At 43.4% G+C, this 16,049-nt stretch overlaps 1 protein-coding gene across 11 annotated transcripts in view; it reads left to right on the top strand.

Moving 5' to 3' along the window:
- The window catches only part of LOC119379144 (ionotropic receptor 25a), a 317,618-nt gene that overhangs the window by 281,692 nt on the left and 19,877 nt on the right, over nucleotides 1–16,049 (top strand). For 3 of the 11 annotated variants that reach the window (XM_049411884.1, XM_049411889.1, XM_049411879.1), the window contains exons 9-12: nucleotides 1,685–1,792; nucleotides 3,272–3,469; nucleotides 7,625–7,824; nucleotides 10,689–10,828. The exons of 5 other annotated variants lie outside the window; for them this stretch is intronic. In XM_049411884.1, coding sequence (XP_049267841.1) covers nucleotides 1,685–1,792; nucleotides 3,272–3,469; nucleotides 7,625–7,824; nucleotides 10,689–10,828 — 646 coding nt within the window. The remainder of the gene's footprint in view (nucleotides 1–1,684; nucleotides 1,793–3,271; nucleotides 3,470–7,624; nucleotides 7,825–10,688; nucleotides 10,829–16,049) is intronic. 3 more of the 11 variants (XM_049411887.1, XM_049411883.1, XM_049411882.1) reach the window with 3 other exon arrangements.

The following is a 16,049-nucleotide window of genomic DNA, read 5'->3' as shown; positions in this document are numbered from 1 at the left end:
TACCGAAATGCGAATCTGTAGTTTTCCCTTGACACAGTGCCACCATATTGGCGTCATCATAAAGGGGACAGACGGAGCTCAAAATGGCCCAAAGCTGCATTTCTCCAATGAAAACTAAAACCAGCTTCCTTTTGAGTTCCATTTTCTTAGCGTTTAAGTCCATTTTCTTTGAGCTCCATTTTCTCGGCTTTCATTTTTCGAACAGTTGCTGTCAGTTATCCCTGTGCCATTTCACAACAAATAAAGATATAACCATTCCGTTTTCTGCGCTTAGATCCTGAGACATTGGTGAGTGCCGCAAAGCTCTCCATATTTGTCTGCACGCCATACAAATTTTTATAATTGGCTTTTTGTAAAAGTTGTTAGTAAGACTAAAACGCGTTCTTGGGTTAGTTGGTGCATGGTCTGACAAAAATTTGGAGGCACAAAGGAACAAGGACAAGAAATGACAGGACTGGTGTCAAGAAATGACAGGATTGGCACCAGTCCTTTCATTTCTTGTCCTTGTTCCTTTGTGCCTCCAAATTTTTGTCAGACCATGTTAGTAAGACAGTGAGTCAAAAAATTTCAAAAAAATTAGTATGCTTATTTGAAAATTAAAAAATAAACCAACAACTTTACGGCACAGAATGGGCCCTTCTGAATATGCTTATGCAAAAATCTTGACGAACCTATGTCTAATTCATTAATCAATTTTGGGATGACACTGAGATTATATCAAGCGTTGTAACTCAAAAACTACAGCAGATAGCTCAAGGGCAATTTCAGTTATGATATCAGCACAACATATCACATCCGCACGCCAAATTTCTTCACTTTATCTCCATCAATAACCAAGGTAGTTTTCATTGCCACGTTCCCCCTTAAAGTTAGAGCACTTCTTTGTATTTACCTAAAGGGCACTGAATGGCATAGCTTTGTAATGCGGCGCCTCATGTTTCCTTACCCTAAAGAGTGCAGCGGCGGAAATTCCGGTCATCGTCACATGCGGAAGAGTTGCGTGACATAAGCAGAAGCGTCACGTGTGACGTCATAACACTGCCAAAATTTGAATGAAAGGGAAAGGGTCTGCCTGTTGTCGCACTATTTTGCCAGTGTAAGTTTGGCCCTTGTCACTGGGAAGCCAGTAACCTATACACCGTGCCGCTTCGCATTCTCACTATTTTGCAAGCATCACTAGAGCCAGGGCGAGAGACGACAGCGGCGTGCCACTTTACCAATGGCATTATACATGACGATCGGTTCAGGTCGCATGACTCTCCCACATGTGATGGTGACCGGAAGTTCTGCTGCGGATACGGAAACACGCTGCAAGTGTCTCCATCTTCGCTTGCGAGAGGTCACATCCTCATGCACCTCTCTGTCTGACCTTTGATTATGGCAGAGAACATTAAATATAGAAGGAGCTGCCCATTTACCAGCCAAACTTTGTCTGTACTGTTAGCATAAAGAATCAAGCGCAAAATGTAAATGACTTTACCAGAATGTCAACTGCGTGTAGTTGCATATATACGTGCAACATGTAATCAATGTGTAAATGGTTTCTAAAAGTGGTCTAGTTCCACGTCTGCATTGAACGACTGTTAGAAATACAAGTGGACCTGGCAGGGATACAAATCATAGGCATAATTTTTGGAATTATTCGTGTTTGAATTTATGCGTATGGCATACTTCTATTTCTTAGGTCGCAAACTGGACGTACAAAGACCCGGAGGGAGTGCTGGTGGAAAGTCCGGGAGAGGATATGAAAAAGTATGCTGCGGTCACGGTGTTTCGGGTTACCACGATCGTCGTAAGTAGAACTCGAGTACTTTTCTTAAACTAGCCATCTAATTTCTTCTTGAAAGCATCTTTCTAAAATGACCTATTTGCACATTGAAACATGCTGACCAATATTGATGGGAGCTTGATCTAGCGGAACTTCCCACTCTCTGGCGCCACAGGCATTTGTAGCAGCATCGTTGGCGCCGGTATCTGCGTAATCACAACACATTTCGTGGCCTGTCAAGTGCACTTAAAGAACACAGTGTTGCGTTCTTAGGCACAGTACTCACGTATTGAAATAGGGCAATTTAGGGCTAAGTAATGCACATGTTTTCATTTCTACCGTCTTCAGTTCTTGTCAGATCGGCATAATTTCGACCCGAATGCATAGATCAGTGCCAACATTATCTTTAGAGACCAGATTTGTCTCAACATGACGTGGTTATCTCGAGAAATTGCGCATAGAAGTCGTTACACTGAAAAATTTGATGTCGCGTTTGAATCCGTGAGTACTTTGGGACGTTAAACCCCAGATATTATTATTAATCCATGAGTACTGCACATGACTGCAAACATCTTTCCTTTAAATGTGTGTGCAGGAGAGGTTGGAATCACTGATAGCTGCTACTCCTCTTTTACATGAAGAATACATAGCAAAAAATAGTCCGGATTCAAGCAAACAAACGATCAAGGGCAGTCGCAGTATACCCAACAAATACTCACTGGCTCTAACAAGCAATGAACAAGTAACACGAGATTTGCCACGCACTAAGACATAATTCACATGAAGTTCGAACTAGATTATTTTATGTAACACAGAAAATTGCTAATAAAAAGTGCACTAGCAGTGTGCTTGCACAACAAGGAAGTGCATTCTACGACACAATGTGTATGGTTACATCACAGGCTGCAACAAGATCAATATCAAAGGTATCTTCATACAGTCCAACTTCATCATCCGCAAAATATAATTCATTCAGAACAAGGCATATGCTTCCAATAATTGTCCACAATTTTTTCTACTTCCAAATATTTTAAGGTGCTAAAGGCACGCTTTTGTAGTTAATTTATTGAATATCTTCCCAATACTTTTTTTTTCTTTGTTGTGACATTGACAGTTTGTTAAGAGTGCCCAATTTATCTATTATTTTTTTATATGTGAAGTATGCATACTGCAGTGCATCAAAAGATGTATATCTTCCGATTTCAAGCAAGAGCACGCCGCACATTCCAGTAGTTTTATTCTATGAAAAAAAATATTGATGATTCTCCTTGTTGTACTCGTTCACCAAAGATTCATCCTTAGCAATGATTATCAGCATGAAAGATTGGTCACTTGCCTGGTCTTCTCTCTATTCTCTAATCTTCACTATTCTCAAGAATTCAAATGTTACAGTCACCTAATGACCGCTGAGTAAGGACTAATGAGTCAATGCTTCAGAGTGCAGCACCAATTTAACCGGAGCAGTTGCATCCATTTAATGCTCGTCACCCCTGCTGTGCCCAGCAACCTCCGTTCATCGTCAAAAAGAACACCAGCAACGGAGAGGATGAGTTTGAGGGCTACTGCATTGACTTGATCGACGAAATCAAGAGGATACTGAAGTTCGAGTACACTATCTACGAAGTACAGGACAAGATGTTTGGCTCCATCAACACCACCACCAAACAATGGAATGGAATGATCCGGGAGCTAGTCGACAAGGTAAGCTGGCTGATTCGCGTAAACTGCATGACATTGTGCAGGTATCTAACTATCTAAACCCTAGAGTAAGAGCTCTGTGATCTGGGGACATGGCAATAGGAATGGTAAATTTGGTGAAAATGTTCAATTATTCACTTGATTATTACTTTTTTTTGAAATCCTCAAACCATCTTTTTATCGTGGTGAAATATTAGAACAAAATAAGCAGCAGAAGTTGAGAAAAAAGTATTTTACTAGTGGGCTGTCATCAAAAACTATGACAAAACCCGGCTTCAGAAAATCAAAATCTTGTAGCTTCTCCTTGGCACAGTGTCGCCATCTTGGCATCATTGTAAAGAGGAGAGATCGGAGTTCAATACAGCCCTAAACCTGCACTTCAGTAAAAGATAAAGCCAGCCTCCTTCGGAGTTCCATTTCCTTAGCTGAGCTCAGTTATCTCAGCTTCTATTTTTAGTTGCTGTCAGTCATCCCCGTGCCATTTCGTAACAAATAAAGATATAACCATTCCTTTTTGTAAACTGCCTTGCAAAAAGACCCTATACAGTCTTCATGTCGGGTTCCGCGCAAGTGCACTTCTATTGGTTGCCAAGGAAGCCCATAAGGCTCCCATGATCCATTTCCTCAGGGTCTCCATAAAGTTAATTCCCTTTCTCTATCTCTTTCTCACGTTAGCGTATGTTATAAAGTGTGGTGGGAGAATGAAATAACGACCTGGCATCTCACAATGCGAAGTACGTAACTAGTGGGTCATTTAAAGCTTCCAACCGATTACAAAAGGCTCAGTCATAATTCTTCATCGTCATCAGTCGTCGCATCAAGAAACTGCACATAATGCCTTAAAGGGGTCATGAACCACTTTTCCAAGTAATAATCTAATGGCCTCAGTATCGGAGTGTACTGCCTCCCGAATCGATTGCCGCAAAAATTTCTCGAATCCGTCAAGAATCAGCGGAGGTTACGTGGTGGTTTTTCAGCTGCATGCCAAATTTCATCACTTTATCCCAAAAATAGTTTTCTTTGCGCTTATACAACCCTCTAATCTTTTCTCGTGCCTTTGTTAGAGCTTGCGATGGTTTGTGGCGCACTGGAAGCTAGACAGGGAGGGATGGCATGGGGGAAAGAAGTTACGCCAGCGCGCGTCATGAAACGCGATCGCTCTCCCGCTGTTGATTCGCTTGCGCGAGTGCGGCTACCGTGTACTGAGGAGTGCGACGCCGGCAAGTGGCGGCCCCCCGCGGCAAGAAGCGCATCTGATCCGACACGCCGCTCTCGATTTACGTCGGCTATCGGCCAAAATAAGCATGCTATGTCTCTTGCTACGTACAGCGGACAGACGCCCCGCCCACCGACGAGAGTGAGAACCGGCCTCTGTTTGCAAACTGAGCAAGAAAGTTGTGAAGATACGATTGCTATCTGGGCATGAACCATAAAAACGAAAGCAACTTCGCGCTCTAGCGAGAGCTTCAGTAGGAGCACTACCGCCAGTCCGTTGTTTATGGGCGCGGCGCGCACGACTGTAAATGAAGCTTGGCCATGAGAGCAGTTCATAGCCGTGTTTTAACATCAGCGCTGATTGAAGAAAAATTCTGCGCCAAAATTCAAGGATATCACCGCTTCTTTGTGTTTTTTCAGGAAAAATTTCTTAGCCCAATTGGGTTTGGTGGCCAAGTTAGTTTCGTTTATTGGAGTTGATCAGAACATTGAACTTTAAAGATGGTATCTCGGGGACTGGAAATTTTTTGGTTAGATAGGGCTTCGTAAAATCTGGTTTTGTTAGATTGAGTTTTAACTGTGTAAGCTTTTAATGTCGAGTAACTGTGCCAGAGTCTCGTGGTCTATCACCGGCAATCACATGCCGGCGCTCAAAACATGGGCCTTGATCTTGGCACTGCCAAAGTCACACATGGACCAAAATTATTCGCTTAATAAACAGCGTGGCGTATGCGTGCCAAGTAAGTACGCCATGCACAGTGCCGACGCAACTTCTAGTTGTGCATTAGTCAGCTCGACACAAAACGCGCTCTCCGAGATGCTCGTTTATAACGTAGGCCAATCGGCAGCGTGAAAGTGCGGCGCGATCTAATCGGCGGACGTCGCCTTTCAGAACTGCTGGTGACTGTGCTGCGCTTTCCAGCGTCTCAGGCCTAATCAGAGCGTTTTTTGTAAAAGTTGTTCAGTAATAACTACACGCGTCCCGCTAAAATATCTGTCACTTCTGATTTGGACATTGCGGAAAGAAATCTGGTGATCGCTATATTTGCAACAGATATATGGAACAATATTGAATTTTCCAATAGCTTCGTGCCTATGGAAGAGCCCACGTGAACGGTGGGAACGCGTTGACACTTTTCTTCAGATATACTTTATCCATGTATCTTCAATTACAGAAAAGCTTTTTCGTCATTAACTTCCACCAACCAGTGCCTCCTCTAATTCATCTCAGTGCCTGGGCGAACGCTCTCCTGGGGCCCTCGAGCGCGTGCTCCGCCTCCGCTCGCCGCTGCCGCGTGGCGGCGTTGTGCGAGTACACCACTGGAAACTGGCGCTGAACGGCCGCGCGTATTACGAAGCTCACAAATTCGTGTTTGCCTCCGAGTTTAATTGCATTCGTGCTTCTCCAAAACGGTTTTCACAGGTACAGGGGGGATGGAAAGAAATGCGAAATAGCGGTGCGGCAGTTTTCATCACGATCTGACCGTGGTGGTAATAAAAATACGCCAAGATGGTCTTTGATCATATCATAGGTGAATCTGTCTTTTTATTAATCATCCAGGCTACAACCACTTAAAATTAAATGCGAAACAGCAAAGAATGTAGATGCCGCATGTTCGCGTTCTTTGTCACGTCCCATGCCCATTGTAGGTATTCCGCAGACAGTCCGTCAGGCCGTGCTGGTGGTTCAATACTCCTGTGGCCATTCGAGTTTGATAGTAGCTGTGTTTTATTTTCTATTTCAGGCTCTTGCAACCACGTCATGGTTTGCATGGCGCAGTATGTCATACTTTCGTGTACCACACTGCAAATCGAGCGGAAAGAATTCACGATTGCCTTTTTTAATTTCCCGTCATTGATAAAGAAAAAAAATCACGCCATATCCACGAAGTGAATGATGATGAGTGGGCGAAGCTCCGGAGGTAATCCTGCGCTAAACCACCAATCCCCGTAAATTTTGCCCACTGATCATCATACAAAGACCTGACCACACAAACGCGGGGGTCCTCATATATGACGTTAAGCTCAGGGGAACGTTTATTGTCGACGTTGCCGTTTTGCCTTTCGAGGGCGAGAGCGCCTTCACGATTGTTTTCATCCATGGCAGAAAGAGAATGTGTGGTCTGCAACACGCTTATACTTCATGGTCATCAGCGTCCTCGTTATCACGTGTAGTGGGTACATTCCACTATACTGGAACGCGCTTATTCTTCATGGTCATCAGTCGTCATCGTCATGGAACGCGCTTATACTTCATGGTCATCAGCGTCATCGTCATCGTTATCACGTGTAGTGGGTACATTCCACTATACTGGAACGCGCTCATTCTTCATGGTCATCAGTGGTCATCGTCATCTTTATCACATGGAGTGGATACATCCCACTGTGCGTGGCTACATACTACGTACTACAAAGGAGGGACAGGCTCACACCCTGAGGAGCTTCGCCCCTAAAAGAAAGCTCACAGGGTCCCTTATGCATTCACCTAAGACGACTGAAAGGCAAAATCCATCTTCTTCTTTTTCTTCTCAGTTAATGTATTGAACATCTCCTGCTTCCCTCTGAGATTTATTTCTCCACCTAACGTGGTTTTCTTACTGCCTCGAGGATCGGAGACACTGCATGCTTTCTGCACCCCAGCTGTTTATGCACTGCCTCCGTGATCAGCCCATTTTGACCAAGCGAAGATGTAATATGACGACGTGACGATGTCACGTCCTGCCGCCGGCAGGAACAAGTTATATTTTCGTCCACTTTACTTTCTTCACATTTATATCCTAATTACTACAAATAACATCCCTTATATCTTCCCTGGCATTATTGTCTGTTAGTTCTCATTACCATATGTATGAGGCAGATATGTGGCATTTGGTGGGGGGGATGGGAGGAGGGTCGAAGTCGCAGAAAAAGGCCCTGATGTGTGTTTGCAATTGTGCATTGCAGAATGCGGACATCGCCCTAGGGCCAATTTCGGTTATGGCCGAGCGTGAAACAGTGGTGGACTTCACCGTGCCTTACTACGACCTGGTGGGAATCTCCATCCTCATGAAGAAACCCGAAGTGAAGTCTTCGCTTTTCAAGTTCCTCACTGTGCTCGAAGGAAACGTCTGGGGATGCATCCTGGCTGCCTACTTTTTCACAAGGTATTAATTCACTGCTCCCAACGTTTGCAATAATCTGCTACAAATCTACACTACCTGGAGTCTTCAGTGACAAAGAATATTGGGGCATGTGATTATCATGTGTCAGCTTGTAGTGATCGTGATTGCGCTACTATAATTGTACTTATTCATTTATTTTATTAATACCATTGTCACAGAGAGGATATCTTCATCAGATATGCGGTGCATACAAACAATAGTATGGTAATTGTCAATTTATAATTAATGTACTAGTTTACTATTGGAAGTCAATTTTTTCGTTATGTATACTGGCCAGTTACTGCAATAAATTCGAAAATTTCGGATAATTTTTAAAAATTTTCTTTCTATGCAAAATACAGCCATGTGGATCTGACAAAAAAAGTTGCCTGGACAGGTGTTTGGGTTCACCACGGCACTGGCAATTTGGAACAGTGGATGAAAACATGTTTGCAAGACATAATGCAATATACTATGCCACCATCTCAGGGTCATCTTAAAACACATACACAGCAGACCATCATATGGATATAAGAGAATATATATAACTAAAAGCAGACATAATACAGTAGCTACTAAATAGCAAAAGAAATACGCTACAGTTATACAATAATACAGTAGTTGTCCATATGCAATGCGCAGTTCCTTATGAGTACACTGAAATAAGCGTAAATTTTGGCACTCATTAAAATGAAAATGCCCAATGGGCATCCAGTGCCCCATTCACTTATTATTGCTTGCAGGTTAAGAATGCTTGATGTTCCTAACACTTGACAAAAGCTTGGTGAATATTCTGAAATTGCAAATGTTCCTAAAGTATCTATGCATGTTTTGGGATACTTCTACAGGCAGTGAGCACGTTTGGTTGTTTAACTGCTGCTTGTTGCAGTTGATTGTTGGTCAAGCACGTTCTGGAGATATTGGCAGGTCATAAAGCTCCTGAAGTGTTATTGCTGACAATGCACAGTGGCATATACTTTGCTAAGTCTTACATTAGCGAGGTTTCAGTTGAGGCGTAATAAGTTGAGCCGATTTTGTTGTCCTTTAATATTTAAATAAAAATATTTTACTTGTCAGTCGTTTAGGTGCCAGAATGGTGAAAGATTTATTTACAAAAGCTTTTATTCATAAATCTGGAAGTGAACAAATTAAGTGCTAGTCAGTCGAGGATTTCTATAATAATGGGAGCAATAGACAGCCCTAGTGCTGCTTCATTATTTTAGGACGTAGGCAGTCGGGCATTAAACATTGGCGGCATATAATTGGGCATTCAATCAAGCATATAATTGGTCTGTGGGTGTTTTTTTTTTTTTTTGCTTAAAATTGCTTGTGCATTGGACTTGTGCAAGGAGTGAATATTTATCAACCTATAGCATGCAAGTGTACGCAAATTAATTATTGAAATAGTTTTGCTTTCTTTTATGTTGTTTTTCTTTTTTGCAACATGATTCTGTTTTATGAAACTGTCATGCATACCACAAAAATTTTTGTTCACTTGAATTCTTGAAAAAAAAAGGAATTTTTGCTGCAGTTGATTCAACAGCCGAAACATGCACTAAGTACTTCTGGAAATTACCACTGCATAGCTCACTTAAATTTCAAACTCAGTGGTGAAGGCACAAGAAAATAAAGCTCTTTTTATTTGCCAATTTTATGTTCCGAAAGCTTTTGTTGTTGGCTGAACATGGCACAAGTAATCGTAAAAAATCTGCATGAATAAGCTCCGCGCGGAAAGTGGGCACATACGTGGTGATTTATATTATTTACTTGGTACTCTGATATTAATTCAGTCAATGAAGTGGTACCAACAACTATAGTAGAGCTCACTTGTCCATGGCCAACAAAAACCTCACAAGCATACAGACATTTTGTGTATGTTTAAGATGCCACAAACCATATTCCCAACTACTAAGGGAGCAGCGCAGGCAGGACGAATGTCAAAATAGTGTACCTAATACTGATGCTATGAGCGCTGAACCAACTACGTGGAATCAACTTATGCTCAACAAGTTCATTAAAGGGGCCATGACACCCAATTTTCAATCATAATTTGTTTTATGTGAGTTAATCCTTGTGTATTCACAAATAAGCTGGCGAAATTTTAGTGCATTTGGTCGAGCACTTAGTTTATAATTGAACACACTAACGGCCTGAGAGTTGAGCAACACTGGCGCACCCGCAAGCCGTAACATAACAAGAAGCTAGCTGTGCGAGAATCTACATTCCGGCAAACGATATTGTTCCGTGGTCAGCTGCGTGTGAAATTGAGATATTTTAGCTTTCTTCAGCTTGCACTGAAATAGAACGATTTCCAGTGGCTGAAACTTCAGTAGAAGACAACGGGTCCACTCCTTGCTGCACATGACGTCACACGCGCCATGTCAAAATGGTGGTTGCCGGCGGTGGGTGGGGTTTACAGCCGGCGACTTCTAGGGCTTGTTTTGCGCTGAAATCTTCTTTTAAAGCCCACTTTTCATATCTGTATAGGCATAATAGGCCCTCTACTTCTAGTGTTCGCTGAAAACCACAAACTGTTCGGTGACCGCATCATGGCCCCTTTAAATACGGCCACACCACTTCAAATGCCTCTTGACCTTTGCACACGAAATATTAGCATTCATAACACAGTGCAAGTTTCTGTACTTTCAGTGTCAACAAATTTCCTACAAACTGATGTCGTTATCATGTGATACTGCTCACCAGTGCGTTTCCTAGATTTTTACGCGATAGTCAGAGCGCCATTTATGTTCTAGCAATGCTAGATGCTTAGCTTGGCCAGTTGAAAAATCTGCTGACAGCAATGAACATATGCAGCTTCAAAATTGGCAGAATATCGATGCTTACTTCAAATGTCCAATTCCTTGCAGCTTCCTCATGTATCTTTTTGATCGGCTGAGTCCGTACAGCTACCGAAACAACAAGGAGAAATACAAGGATGACGAGGAGAAACGTGACTTCAATCTGAAGGAGTGCCTGTGGTTCTGCATGACATCGTTGACACCCCAGGGTTAGTGCATGAAACTTCTGTTCTGCCCCAAGCTATCCCATGCTCCACCCTGGAAGTGTCTCTCTGTCTCCCAACAAGCAAATATGCCTTCCTGAAGTTCCTTAGCTTTCTATCTGTTTTCCCTCTTCACCCCCACCCACCCCACTCCACCAAAGTAGCAGGACAGGAACACGTGCACCCTTCATCCCCCGTGGCGACAAGTGACGTCACAGCTTGCGCTGGCGTGCAGCCGCCGCACACTGACAATCCTCCAAAAATACGGTCAACTGTTCAAAAATACAGTATAACCTCGTTACAACGGATCTGTTTACAACAGACATTCGGATATTACATACCAATTTGCGGCGTTATGCCGACCTCCGTATTAGTTCCATTGATTGATCTTCGTTTACAACGGATTCTGGTACAACAGACATTCGGATATAATTGACTAAAATTTCAGGGTGGTCAGGACTCCTTTAGAGCGGACTTTTCTACCACGGTCATTAACTTCCGACTTCAAACATCGCTTAGCATACTTTCGGGACGGGAGCAGCGCACCGCGGATATCGACGTACCGATTTAAGAACGAAGGCCGCCGATCCCCGGTCTGTCAATGATCAGCTATGCCTAGCTGTAGCGACAAAAAAACGGCGCGCAGCGTGCTTGGTGTTGCGTTTGGGACGCTGACACGCGAAATTGCGAGCTGCTGCCACCGCTTCTCCGCGCGGCCACTGCGCGGCGAGCTTGGCCGGGGGGTCCGCTGCCGATGCGCAAAATGCCCATCCGCGGTTCTGAGGAGCCAGCGGGCAATGCGATTCGTTGCTTGAGACGAAGGACATTACGGCTTCTTCGCTTTCGAATGTCCGCTAGCGCGATGTTCTTGCCCGCAAAGTTCGGATTTGGCTCGTACATCGGCACCGTGAATGGAGTTGGGCCTAACCACGACATCTAGTAGAAAGCTCGGTTGCGATGTGCGTGGCCGCAGTGCCCGATGTTTCAAAGTATGTCATGCTCGATTGCGAGTACAAGGAGTTGTCCAGCGGTGGTCTTCGTCATAAGCTTCGAAGTGCTGATAAGAAGAACCTCAAACAGCGGGTCCAACGAGTCAACGCTATTAGTCGCACGTCTGCGATGTTCGCGACGAGTGCGGCGCGCTATCGTAATCTGATGATTGAGCTTCCGCTTGCAGCTGCCCAACTAAAGCGTTCCAAATTATCGTCGACCCGCAAAACACAGAACGAGTGCGAACGCGTCACTAAGTAGCGCAATTTTCGACAGCCACGACCTCGCGACGCATAAGCAGCAGACGACGATCCCGAAGCGAGCATTAACACGTTTTGGCTGCTTCTGCGGTAATACCGCAGAAGCAGCCAAAACGTGTTTTTCGTATGCTTGTTACTGAATGGAGGAGCCAGCTGAAACGGAGAGCTTGAACGCGGAGAAATGCTCTTTAGGACGAGCCCAAAATGGTGGCGCCCAGTTGCGCCGTTGCCGAGCTATAATTTTGAAAAACACTTTTTTTTATATTTCCGCAATTTTCGCCAAGTCGGCAGACGTAAAACAAATTTTTTATAGCACTTCTACGTAGTTTTCATTGAAGATATTTTGGAATCAGATAGAAATGGGCTACAGAAACTGAAAATGCGATTTTCCAAAGATCGAATTTTTTTTGGTCCCCCGTTAAAAATAAGACCACGTTTGTGACTCGTAATTCTCTCCGGTTATAACAGACCCATTCAGTGTTTACATGAAAGTCTGTTGTAACAGTACTTGGATTTTACATACTCCCTTTACAACAGACCAAAATCCTCTTCACTATGAAGGTCTGTTGTAATGAGGTTATACTGTATGTGAAATAAACTCTGTTGATAGGTACACTCCTGTCTTCCGATTAGAATTTCAATGTTTTGTCACTTTTTATGATTTTTGTTGAGTATCCCTTTAAACTTCGGGCGTTGAAATGGATCAAGGAATGACAATAGTACTTGATGAATGGACGAAGTTCGCACGGATGCAGGAGAGACATAGCAATTAAGATGCACACAGGCACGTGTCCCAAGCAGTCGGTCCAGCAGGGCTTTTATGTGAATATGCGCAAATCCGACTCGGCTGAGATTCAAAACACCCTACTATCACTAGTCTTTCGCCCTTTGATTTGACAGTTCTCAGTCCAAAGGTACTGCCACTTTTTTGCCTTCTTCAGAGCAAGCACCTTTGCAAACGGCATTTCATTGCTGATTGTAAGATGGTCCTTCACATACGCAGCAGAGTCGTTAGTGCCAGAAAAACCAAGGTGGCTCATAGGAAGATGCACTTTGCAGGCCTTCTTTACAATTTCATTTTTCTTGTCCCTTGAGACAAAGTGAGCAATTAAATTTTACTCGGATGATTTGGACAGAGCACGATGAACCGTCTCAATATCAAAATCATATACAGGACACTTGATGACATCGGCTATATGCTTCAAAATTTCACGGCAATCCTCACCTTTTGTAGGAAGAATCCCTTTCATTTCAATGTTGATCAGTCTTGAGTACTGCTCAAGATCAGCAACACGTTTTTGTAGCATTTCATTTCGTGCCAATAGCGCCGTGTTCGATGCCATCAATTCATCCTGCTGGGCTCTGAAGTTATCAAACTTGTTGCTCAAGAAGTCAATGCTTTCACGGAGTCGGGCATTATCAGACAGATCTAAGTCACTAAATTTTAATTTGATTTTAGAGCCTATTTGTAACATCAGGGATTCTGTCTTTGCATTGAAATGTTGTTCTAATTTTTCAATTTTTTAGCAAGTTCATTGCATGAAGGCAGCATGACGTAGCACAGGTGTGGACACACAAGGCAGAAATTAAAAAATAATTGGCAGCAGTTGCACTTCTTTGTTTAGCAACAAACACATTTTTCTATTGAGCGATACGACGGGGCATACATACATGCAAATAACTTCAATGAAATGTCCTGCGACTTGTGGGACGGGCAAAAGGTCCCGCCAGGTGAAGGCGTCCTGCCTAGGTGACGGCCAGGAGTTCTTGAGTCCTGGCGGCTTACTCGGCCCACTGGACAGCCCAAAGTTGATCGTCGAGGGCAGAGCTGTGCAACACAGTCTCCCAGCACACGCGGAGGTGATCGCTAGAGGCTGCGTTCCCAGCATTGTTCGTTATCCCTCTACATTCCCACAGCATGGGCTCCAGAGTGGCTCTAAAACTACAGTCTTTGCACTTATCTGTCTTGCATATGTCCGGGTAAATGAGGTGTGAGATCACCGAGTTCGGATAAGTTCTGGTCTGTCATCAGGATTCGTAATGCCTCACGGGAGATTCAGCCATTTGCGAAATTTCGTATGGCCTCCTGAGAATCAATGACTACTACATGTGCTTCTGTCTGTGATATGGCTAGCGCAATAGCTATCTCCTCCGCACTCTCGATTTTTGCTGTGCTTGCCGTAACGCATGTTTTGCACTTCTTTTCGTGATCAATTACGACGGCTGTAAAGCTGTGCCTGTGCTTGTATGTAGCCGCCTCTACAAAGACTGCATCTTTACTATTTTCAAATTTCTTTTTTATATCTAACGTTCTGCTTTCTCTTCTGCCTTTGTGATATACAGGGTGCATGTTCTTTGGTAAAGGTGGAACAGTTATCGTATCCCTGAGATCATTCTGGATGTCCACTTTGGCTCTGTGTTGAGTATGGTACCCAGTACCTAGTCTTTCTAGTATGTGTCGTCCTGTCTTGATCTTAGAAAGGGCTATTCGGCAAGATTTTAGCAGTGCAGAAGTCGTAAAATTGTCTCTGTAATGGCTCTCTAGAACACACTTATTGAAAAGCTACAAAATATGATCAGAGTATGTTGTGCATGTAAACAGCCAATATTGCCTACAGGGTGCAGTGCGTAATTGCCATCGATACTGTGAGAACATGATTAAGTTCACGTCGAACTTAACCTTCCCCTTCCTCGAGCACCAAAGATCAGAAAATTCACAGACATAGCTGAACCAAGTGAGTTTTACTTCTGAAAAAATAAGTGTTCTTTTGGACCATTCTGATTTTGTCACCTTATACAATCAGGAGGTTAATGCAGAATTTCAGCTGCCACATCATCCACTGTTTCATAAAAATAATTAATGAAGTAGTAGCCCTCTACATCCCTCTGGTAAATTAATGGCTTTTTCCTCACCTGCATGGACACTAGAAAAATGTGAAAGTTTTCAGTACATGCTTCAGACCAAGGTTGCCAATATCGTATATACATAGCGTTCTGAACGTCTGCCCTTACTCACTCTATTATTTACTTATTCACTCCACCTATTTAGCGACGTTGTAATAAAATGTAGCAACTTCTTGGCCTCAGGTTAATGATAATACTCCCGAACTACAGTTGCCAACACTGTTAACATTTATTTCCCATCCCATAAGAATTATGCTCTTTAGTGTACATCTGTCAAAGCTCATGCACACATTCCTTGGTATAAGGGAGAGAGACCTCTTTATTATTTATCAATGGAAGTAATATGAAGAATAACCGTTCATAGATGCCCGTTATGAACAGTTTGTAAAATGATAATGCGAAATGATTAAACAAGGAACTTAAAGCAGTCTAAATTGACAAAGCTGTGGCCTAATTAACTGTGCCACAGAAAAAAAATAATCTTGCGCAGATTTTCTGGGGAGGGAGTGCGAAACTTGCCATAAGTGTTAATGCCAAACTTTGCATGAGATCTAACATGCATTTGCGAACTTGTATGTTTGCACCAGGTAAACGTAGTAGACTTGGTTGCGCAGACAGGAAATCAAGTTCTGATCACACGCTACATAACAACACCTTCAACCCATATAGTATGCCCAGTGTCCTACATATAGGATGCTTCTTTGATGCACTCTGACATCGCTATTTCTTTAGCTGATGACTAGCGCCACCTACAGCACATCAAGCAGGCCTCATTCTCAACGTGTGCAAGCCTACACATTGCTTGCTTTTCATGCTGCCACGTGGCGACCGCTTTCTCCGAGCAAACGCGTGCTTTGTATGAAAGAGGCCATGGAGAGGAAGAAGTGCACGTGAAATGCCTACCGCTTTCTCCGGGCAAACGCGTGCTTTGTATGAAAGACGTCATGGAGAGCAAGAAGTGCAATGTCGGTGTGCACGTCAAATGTTTCAAGGCTTACCACACCCGCACATAGCACCCCTAATGCCCAGTGTATATGTATAGGATGGCTTGAAAAACAGTGTTGCGTTTACCT

The sequence above is a fragment of the Rhipicephalus sanguineus genome, chromosome 1, assembly GCF_013339695.2.
Source record: "Rhipicephalus sanguineus isolate Rsan-2018 chromosome 1, BIME_Rsan_1.4, whole genome shotgun sequence".
Lineage (NCBI taxonomy): Eukaryota > Metazoa > Arthropoda > Arachnida > Ixodida > Ixodidae > Rhipicephalus > Rhipicephalus sanguineus.
This window is presented reverse-complemented; position numbering and strand designations above follow the sequence as displayed.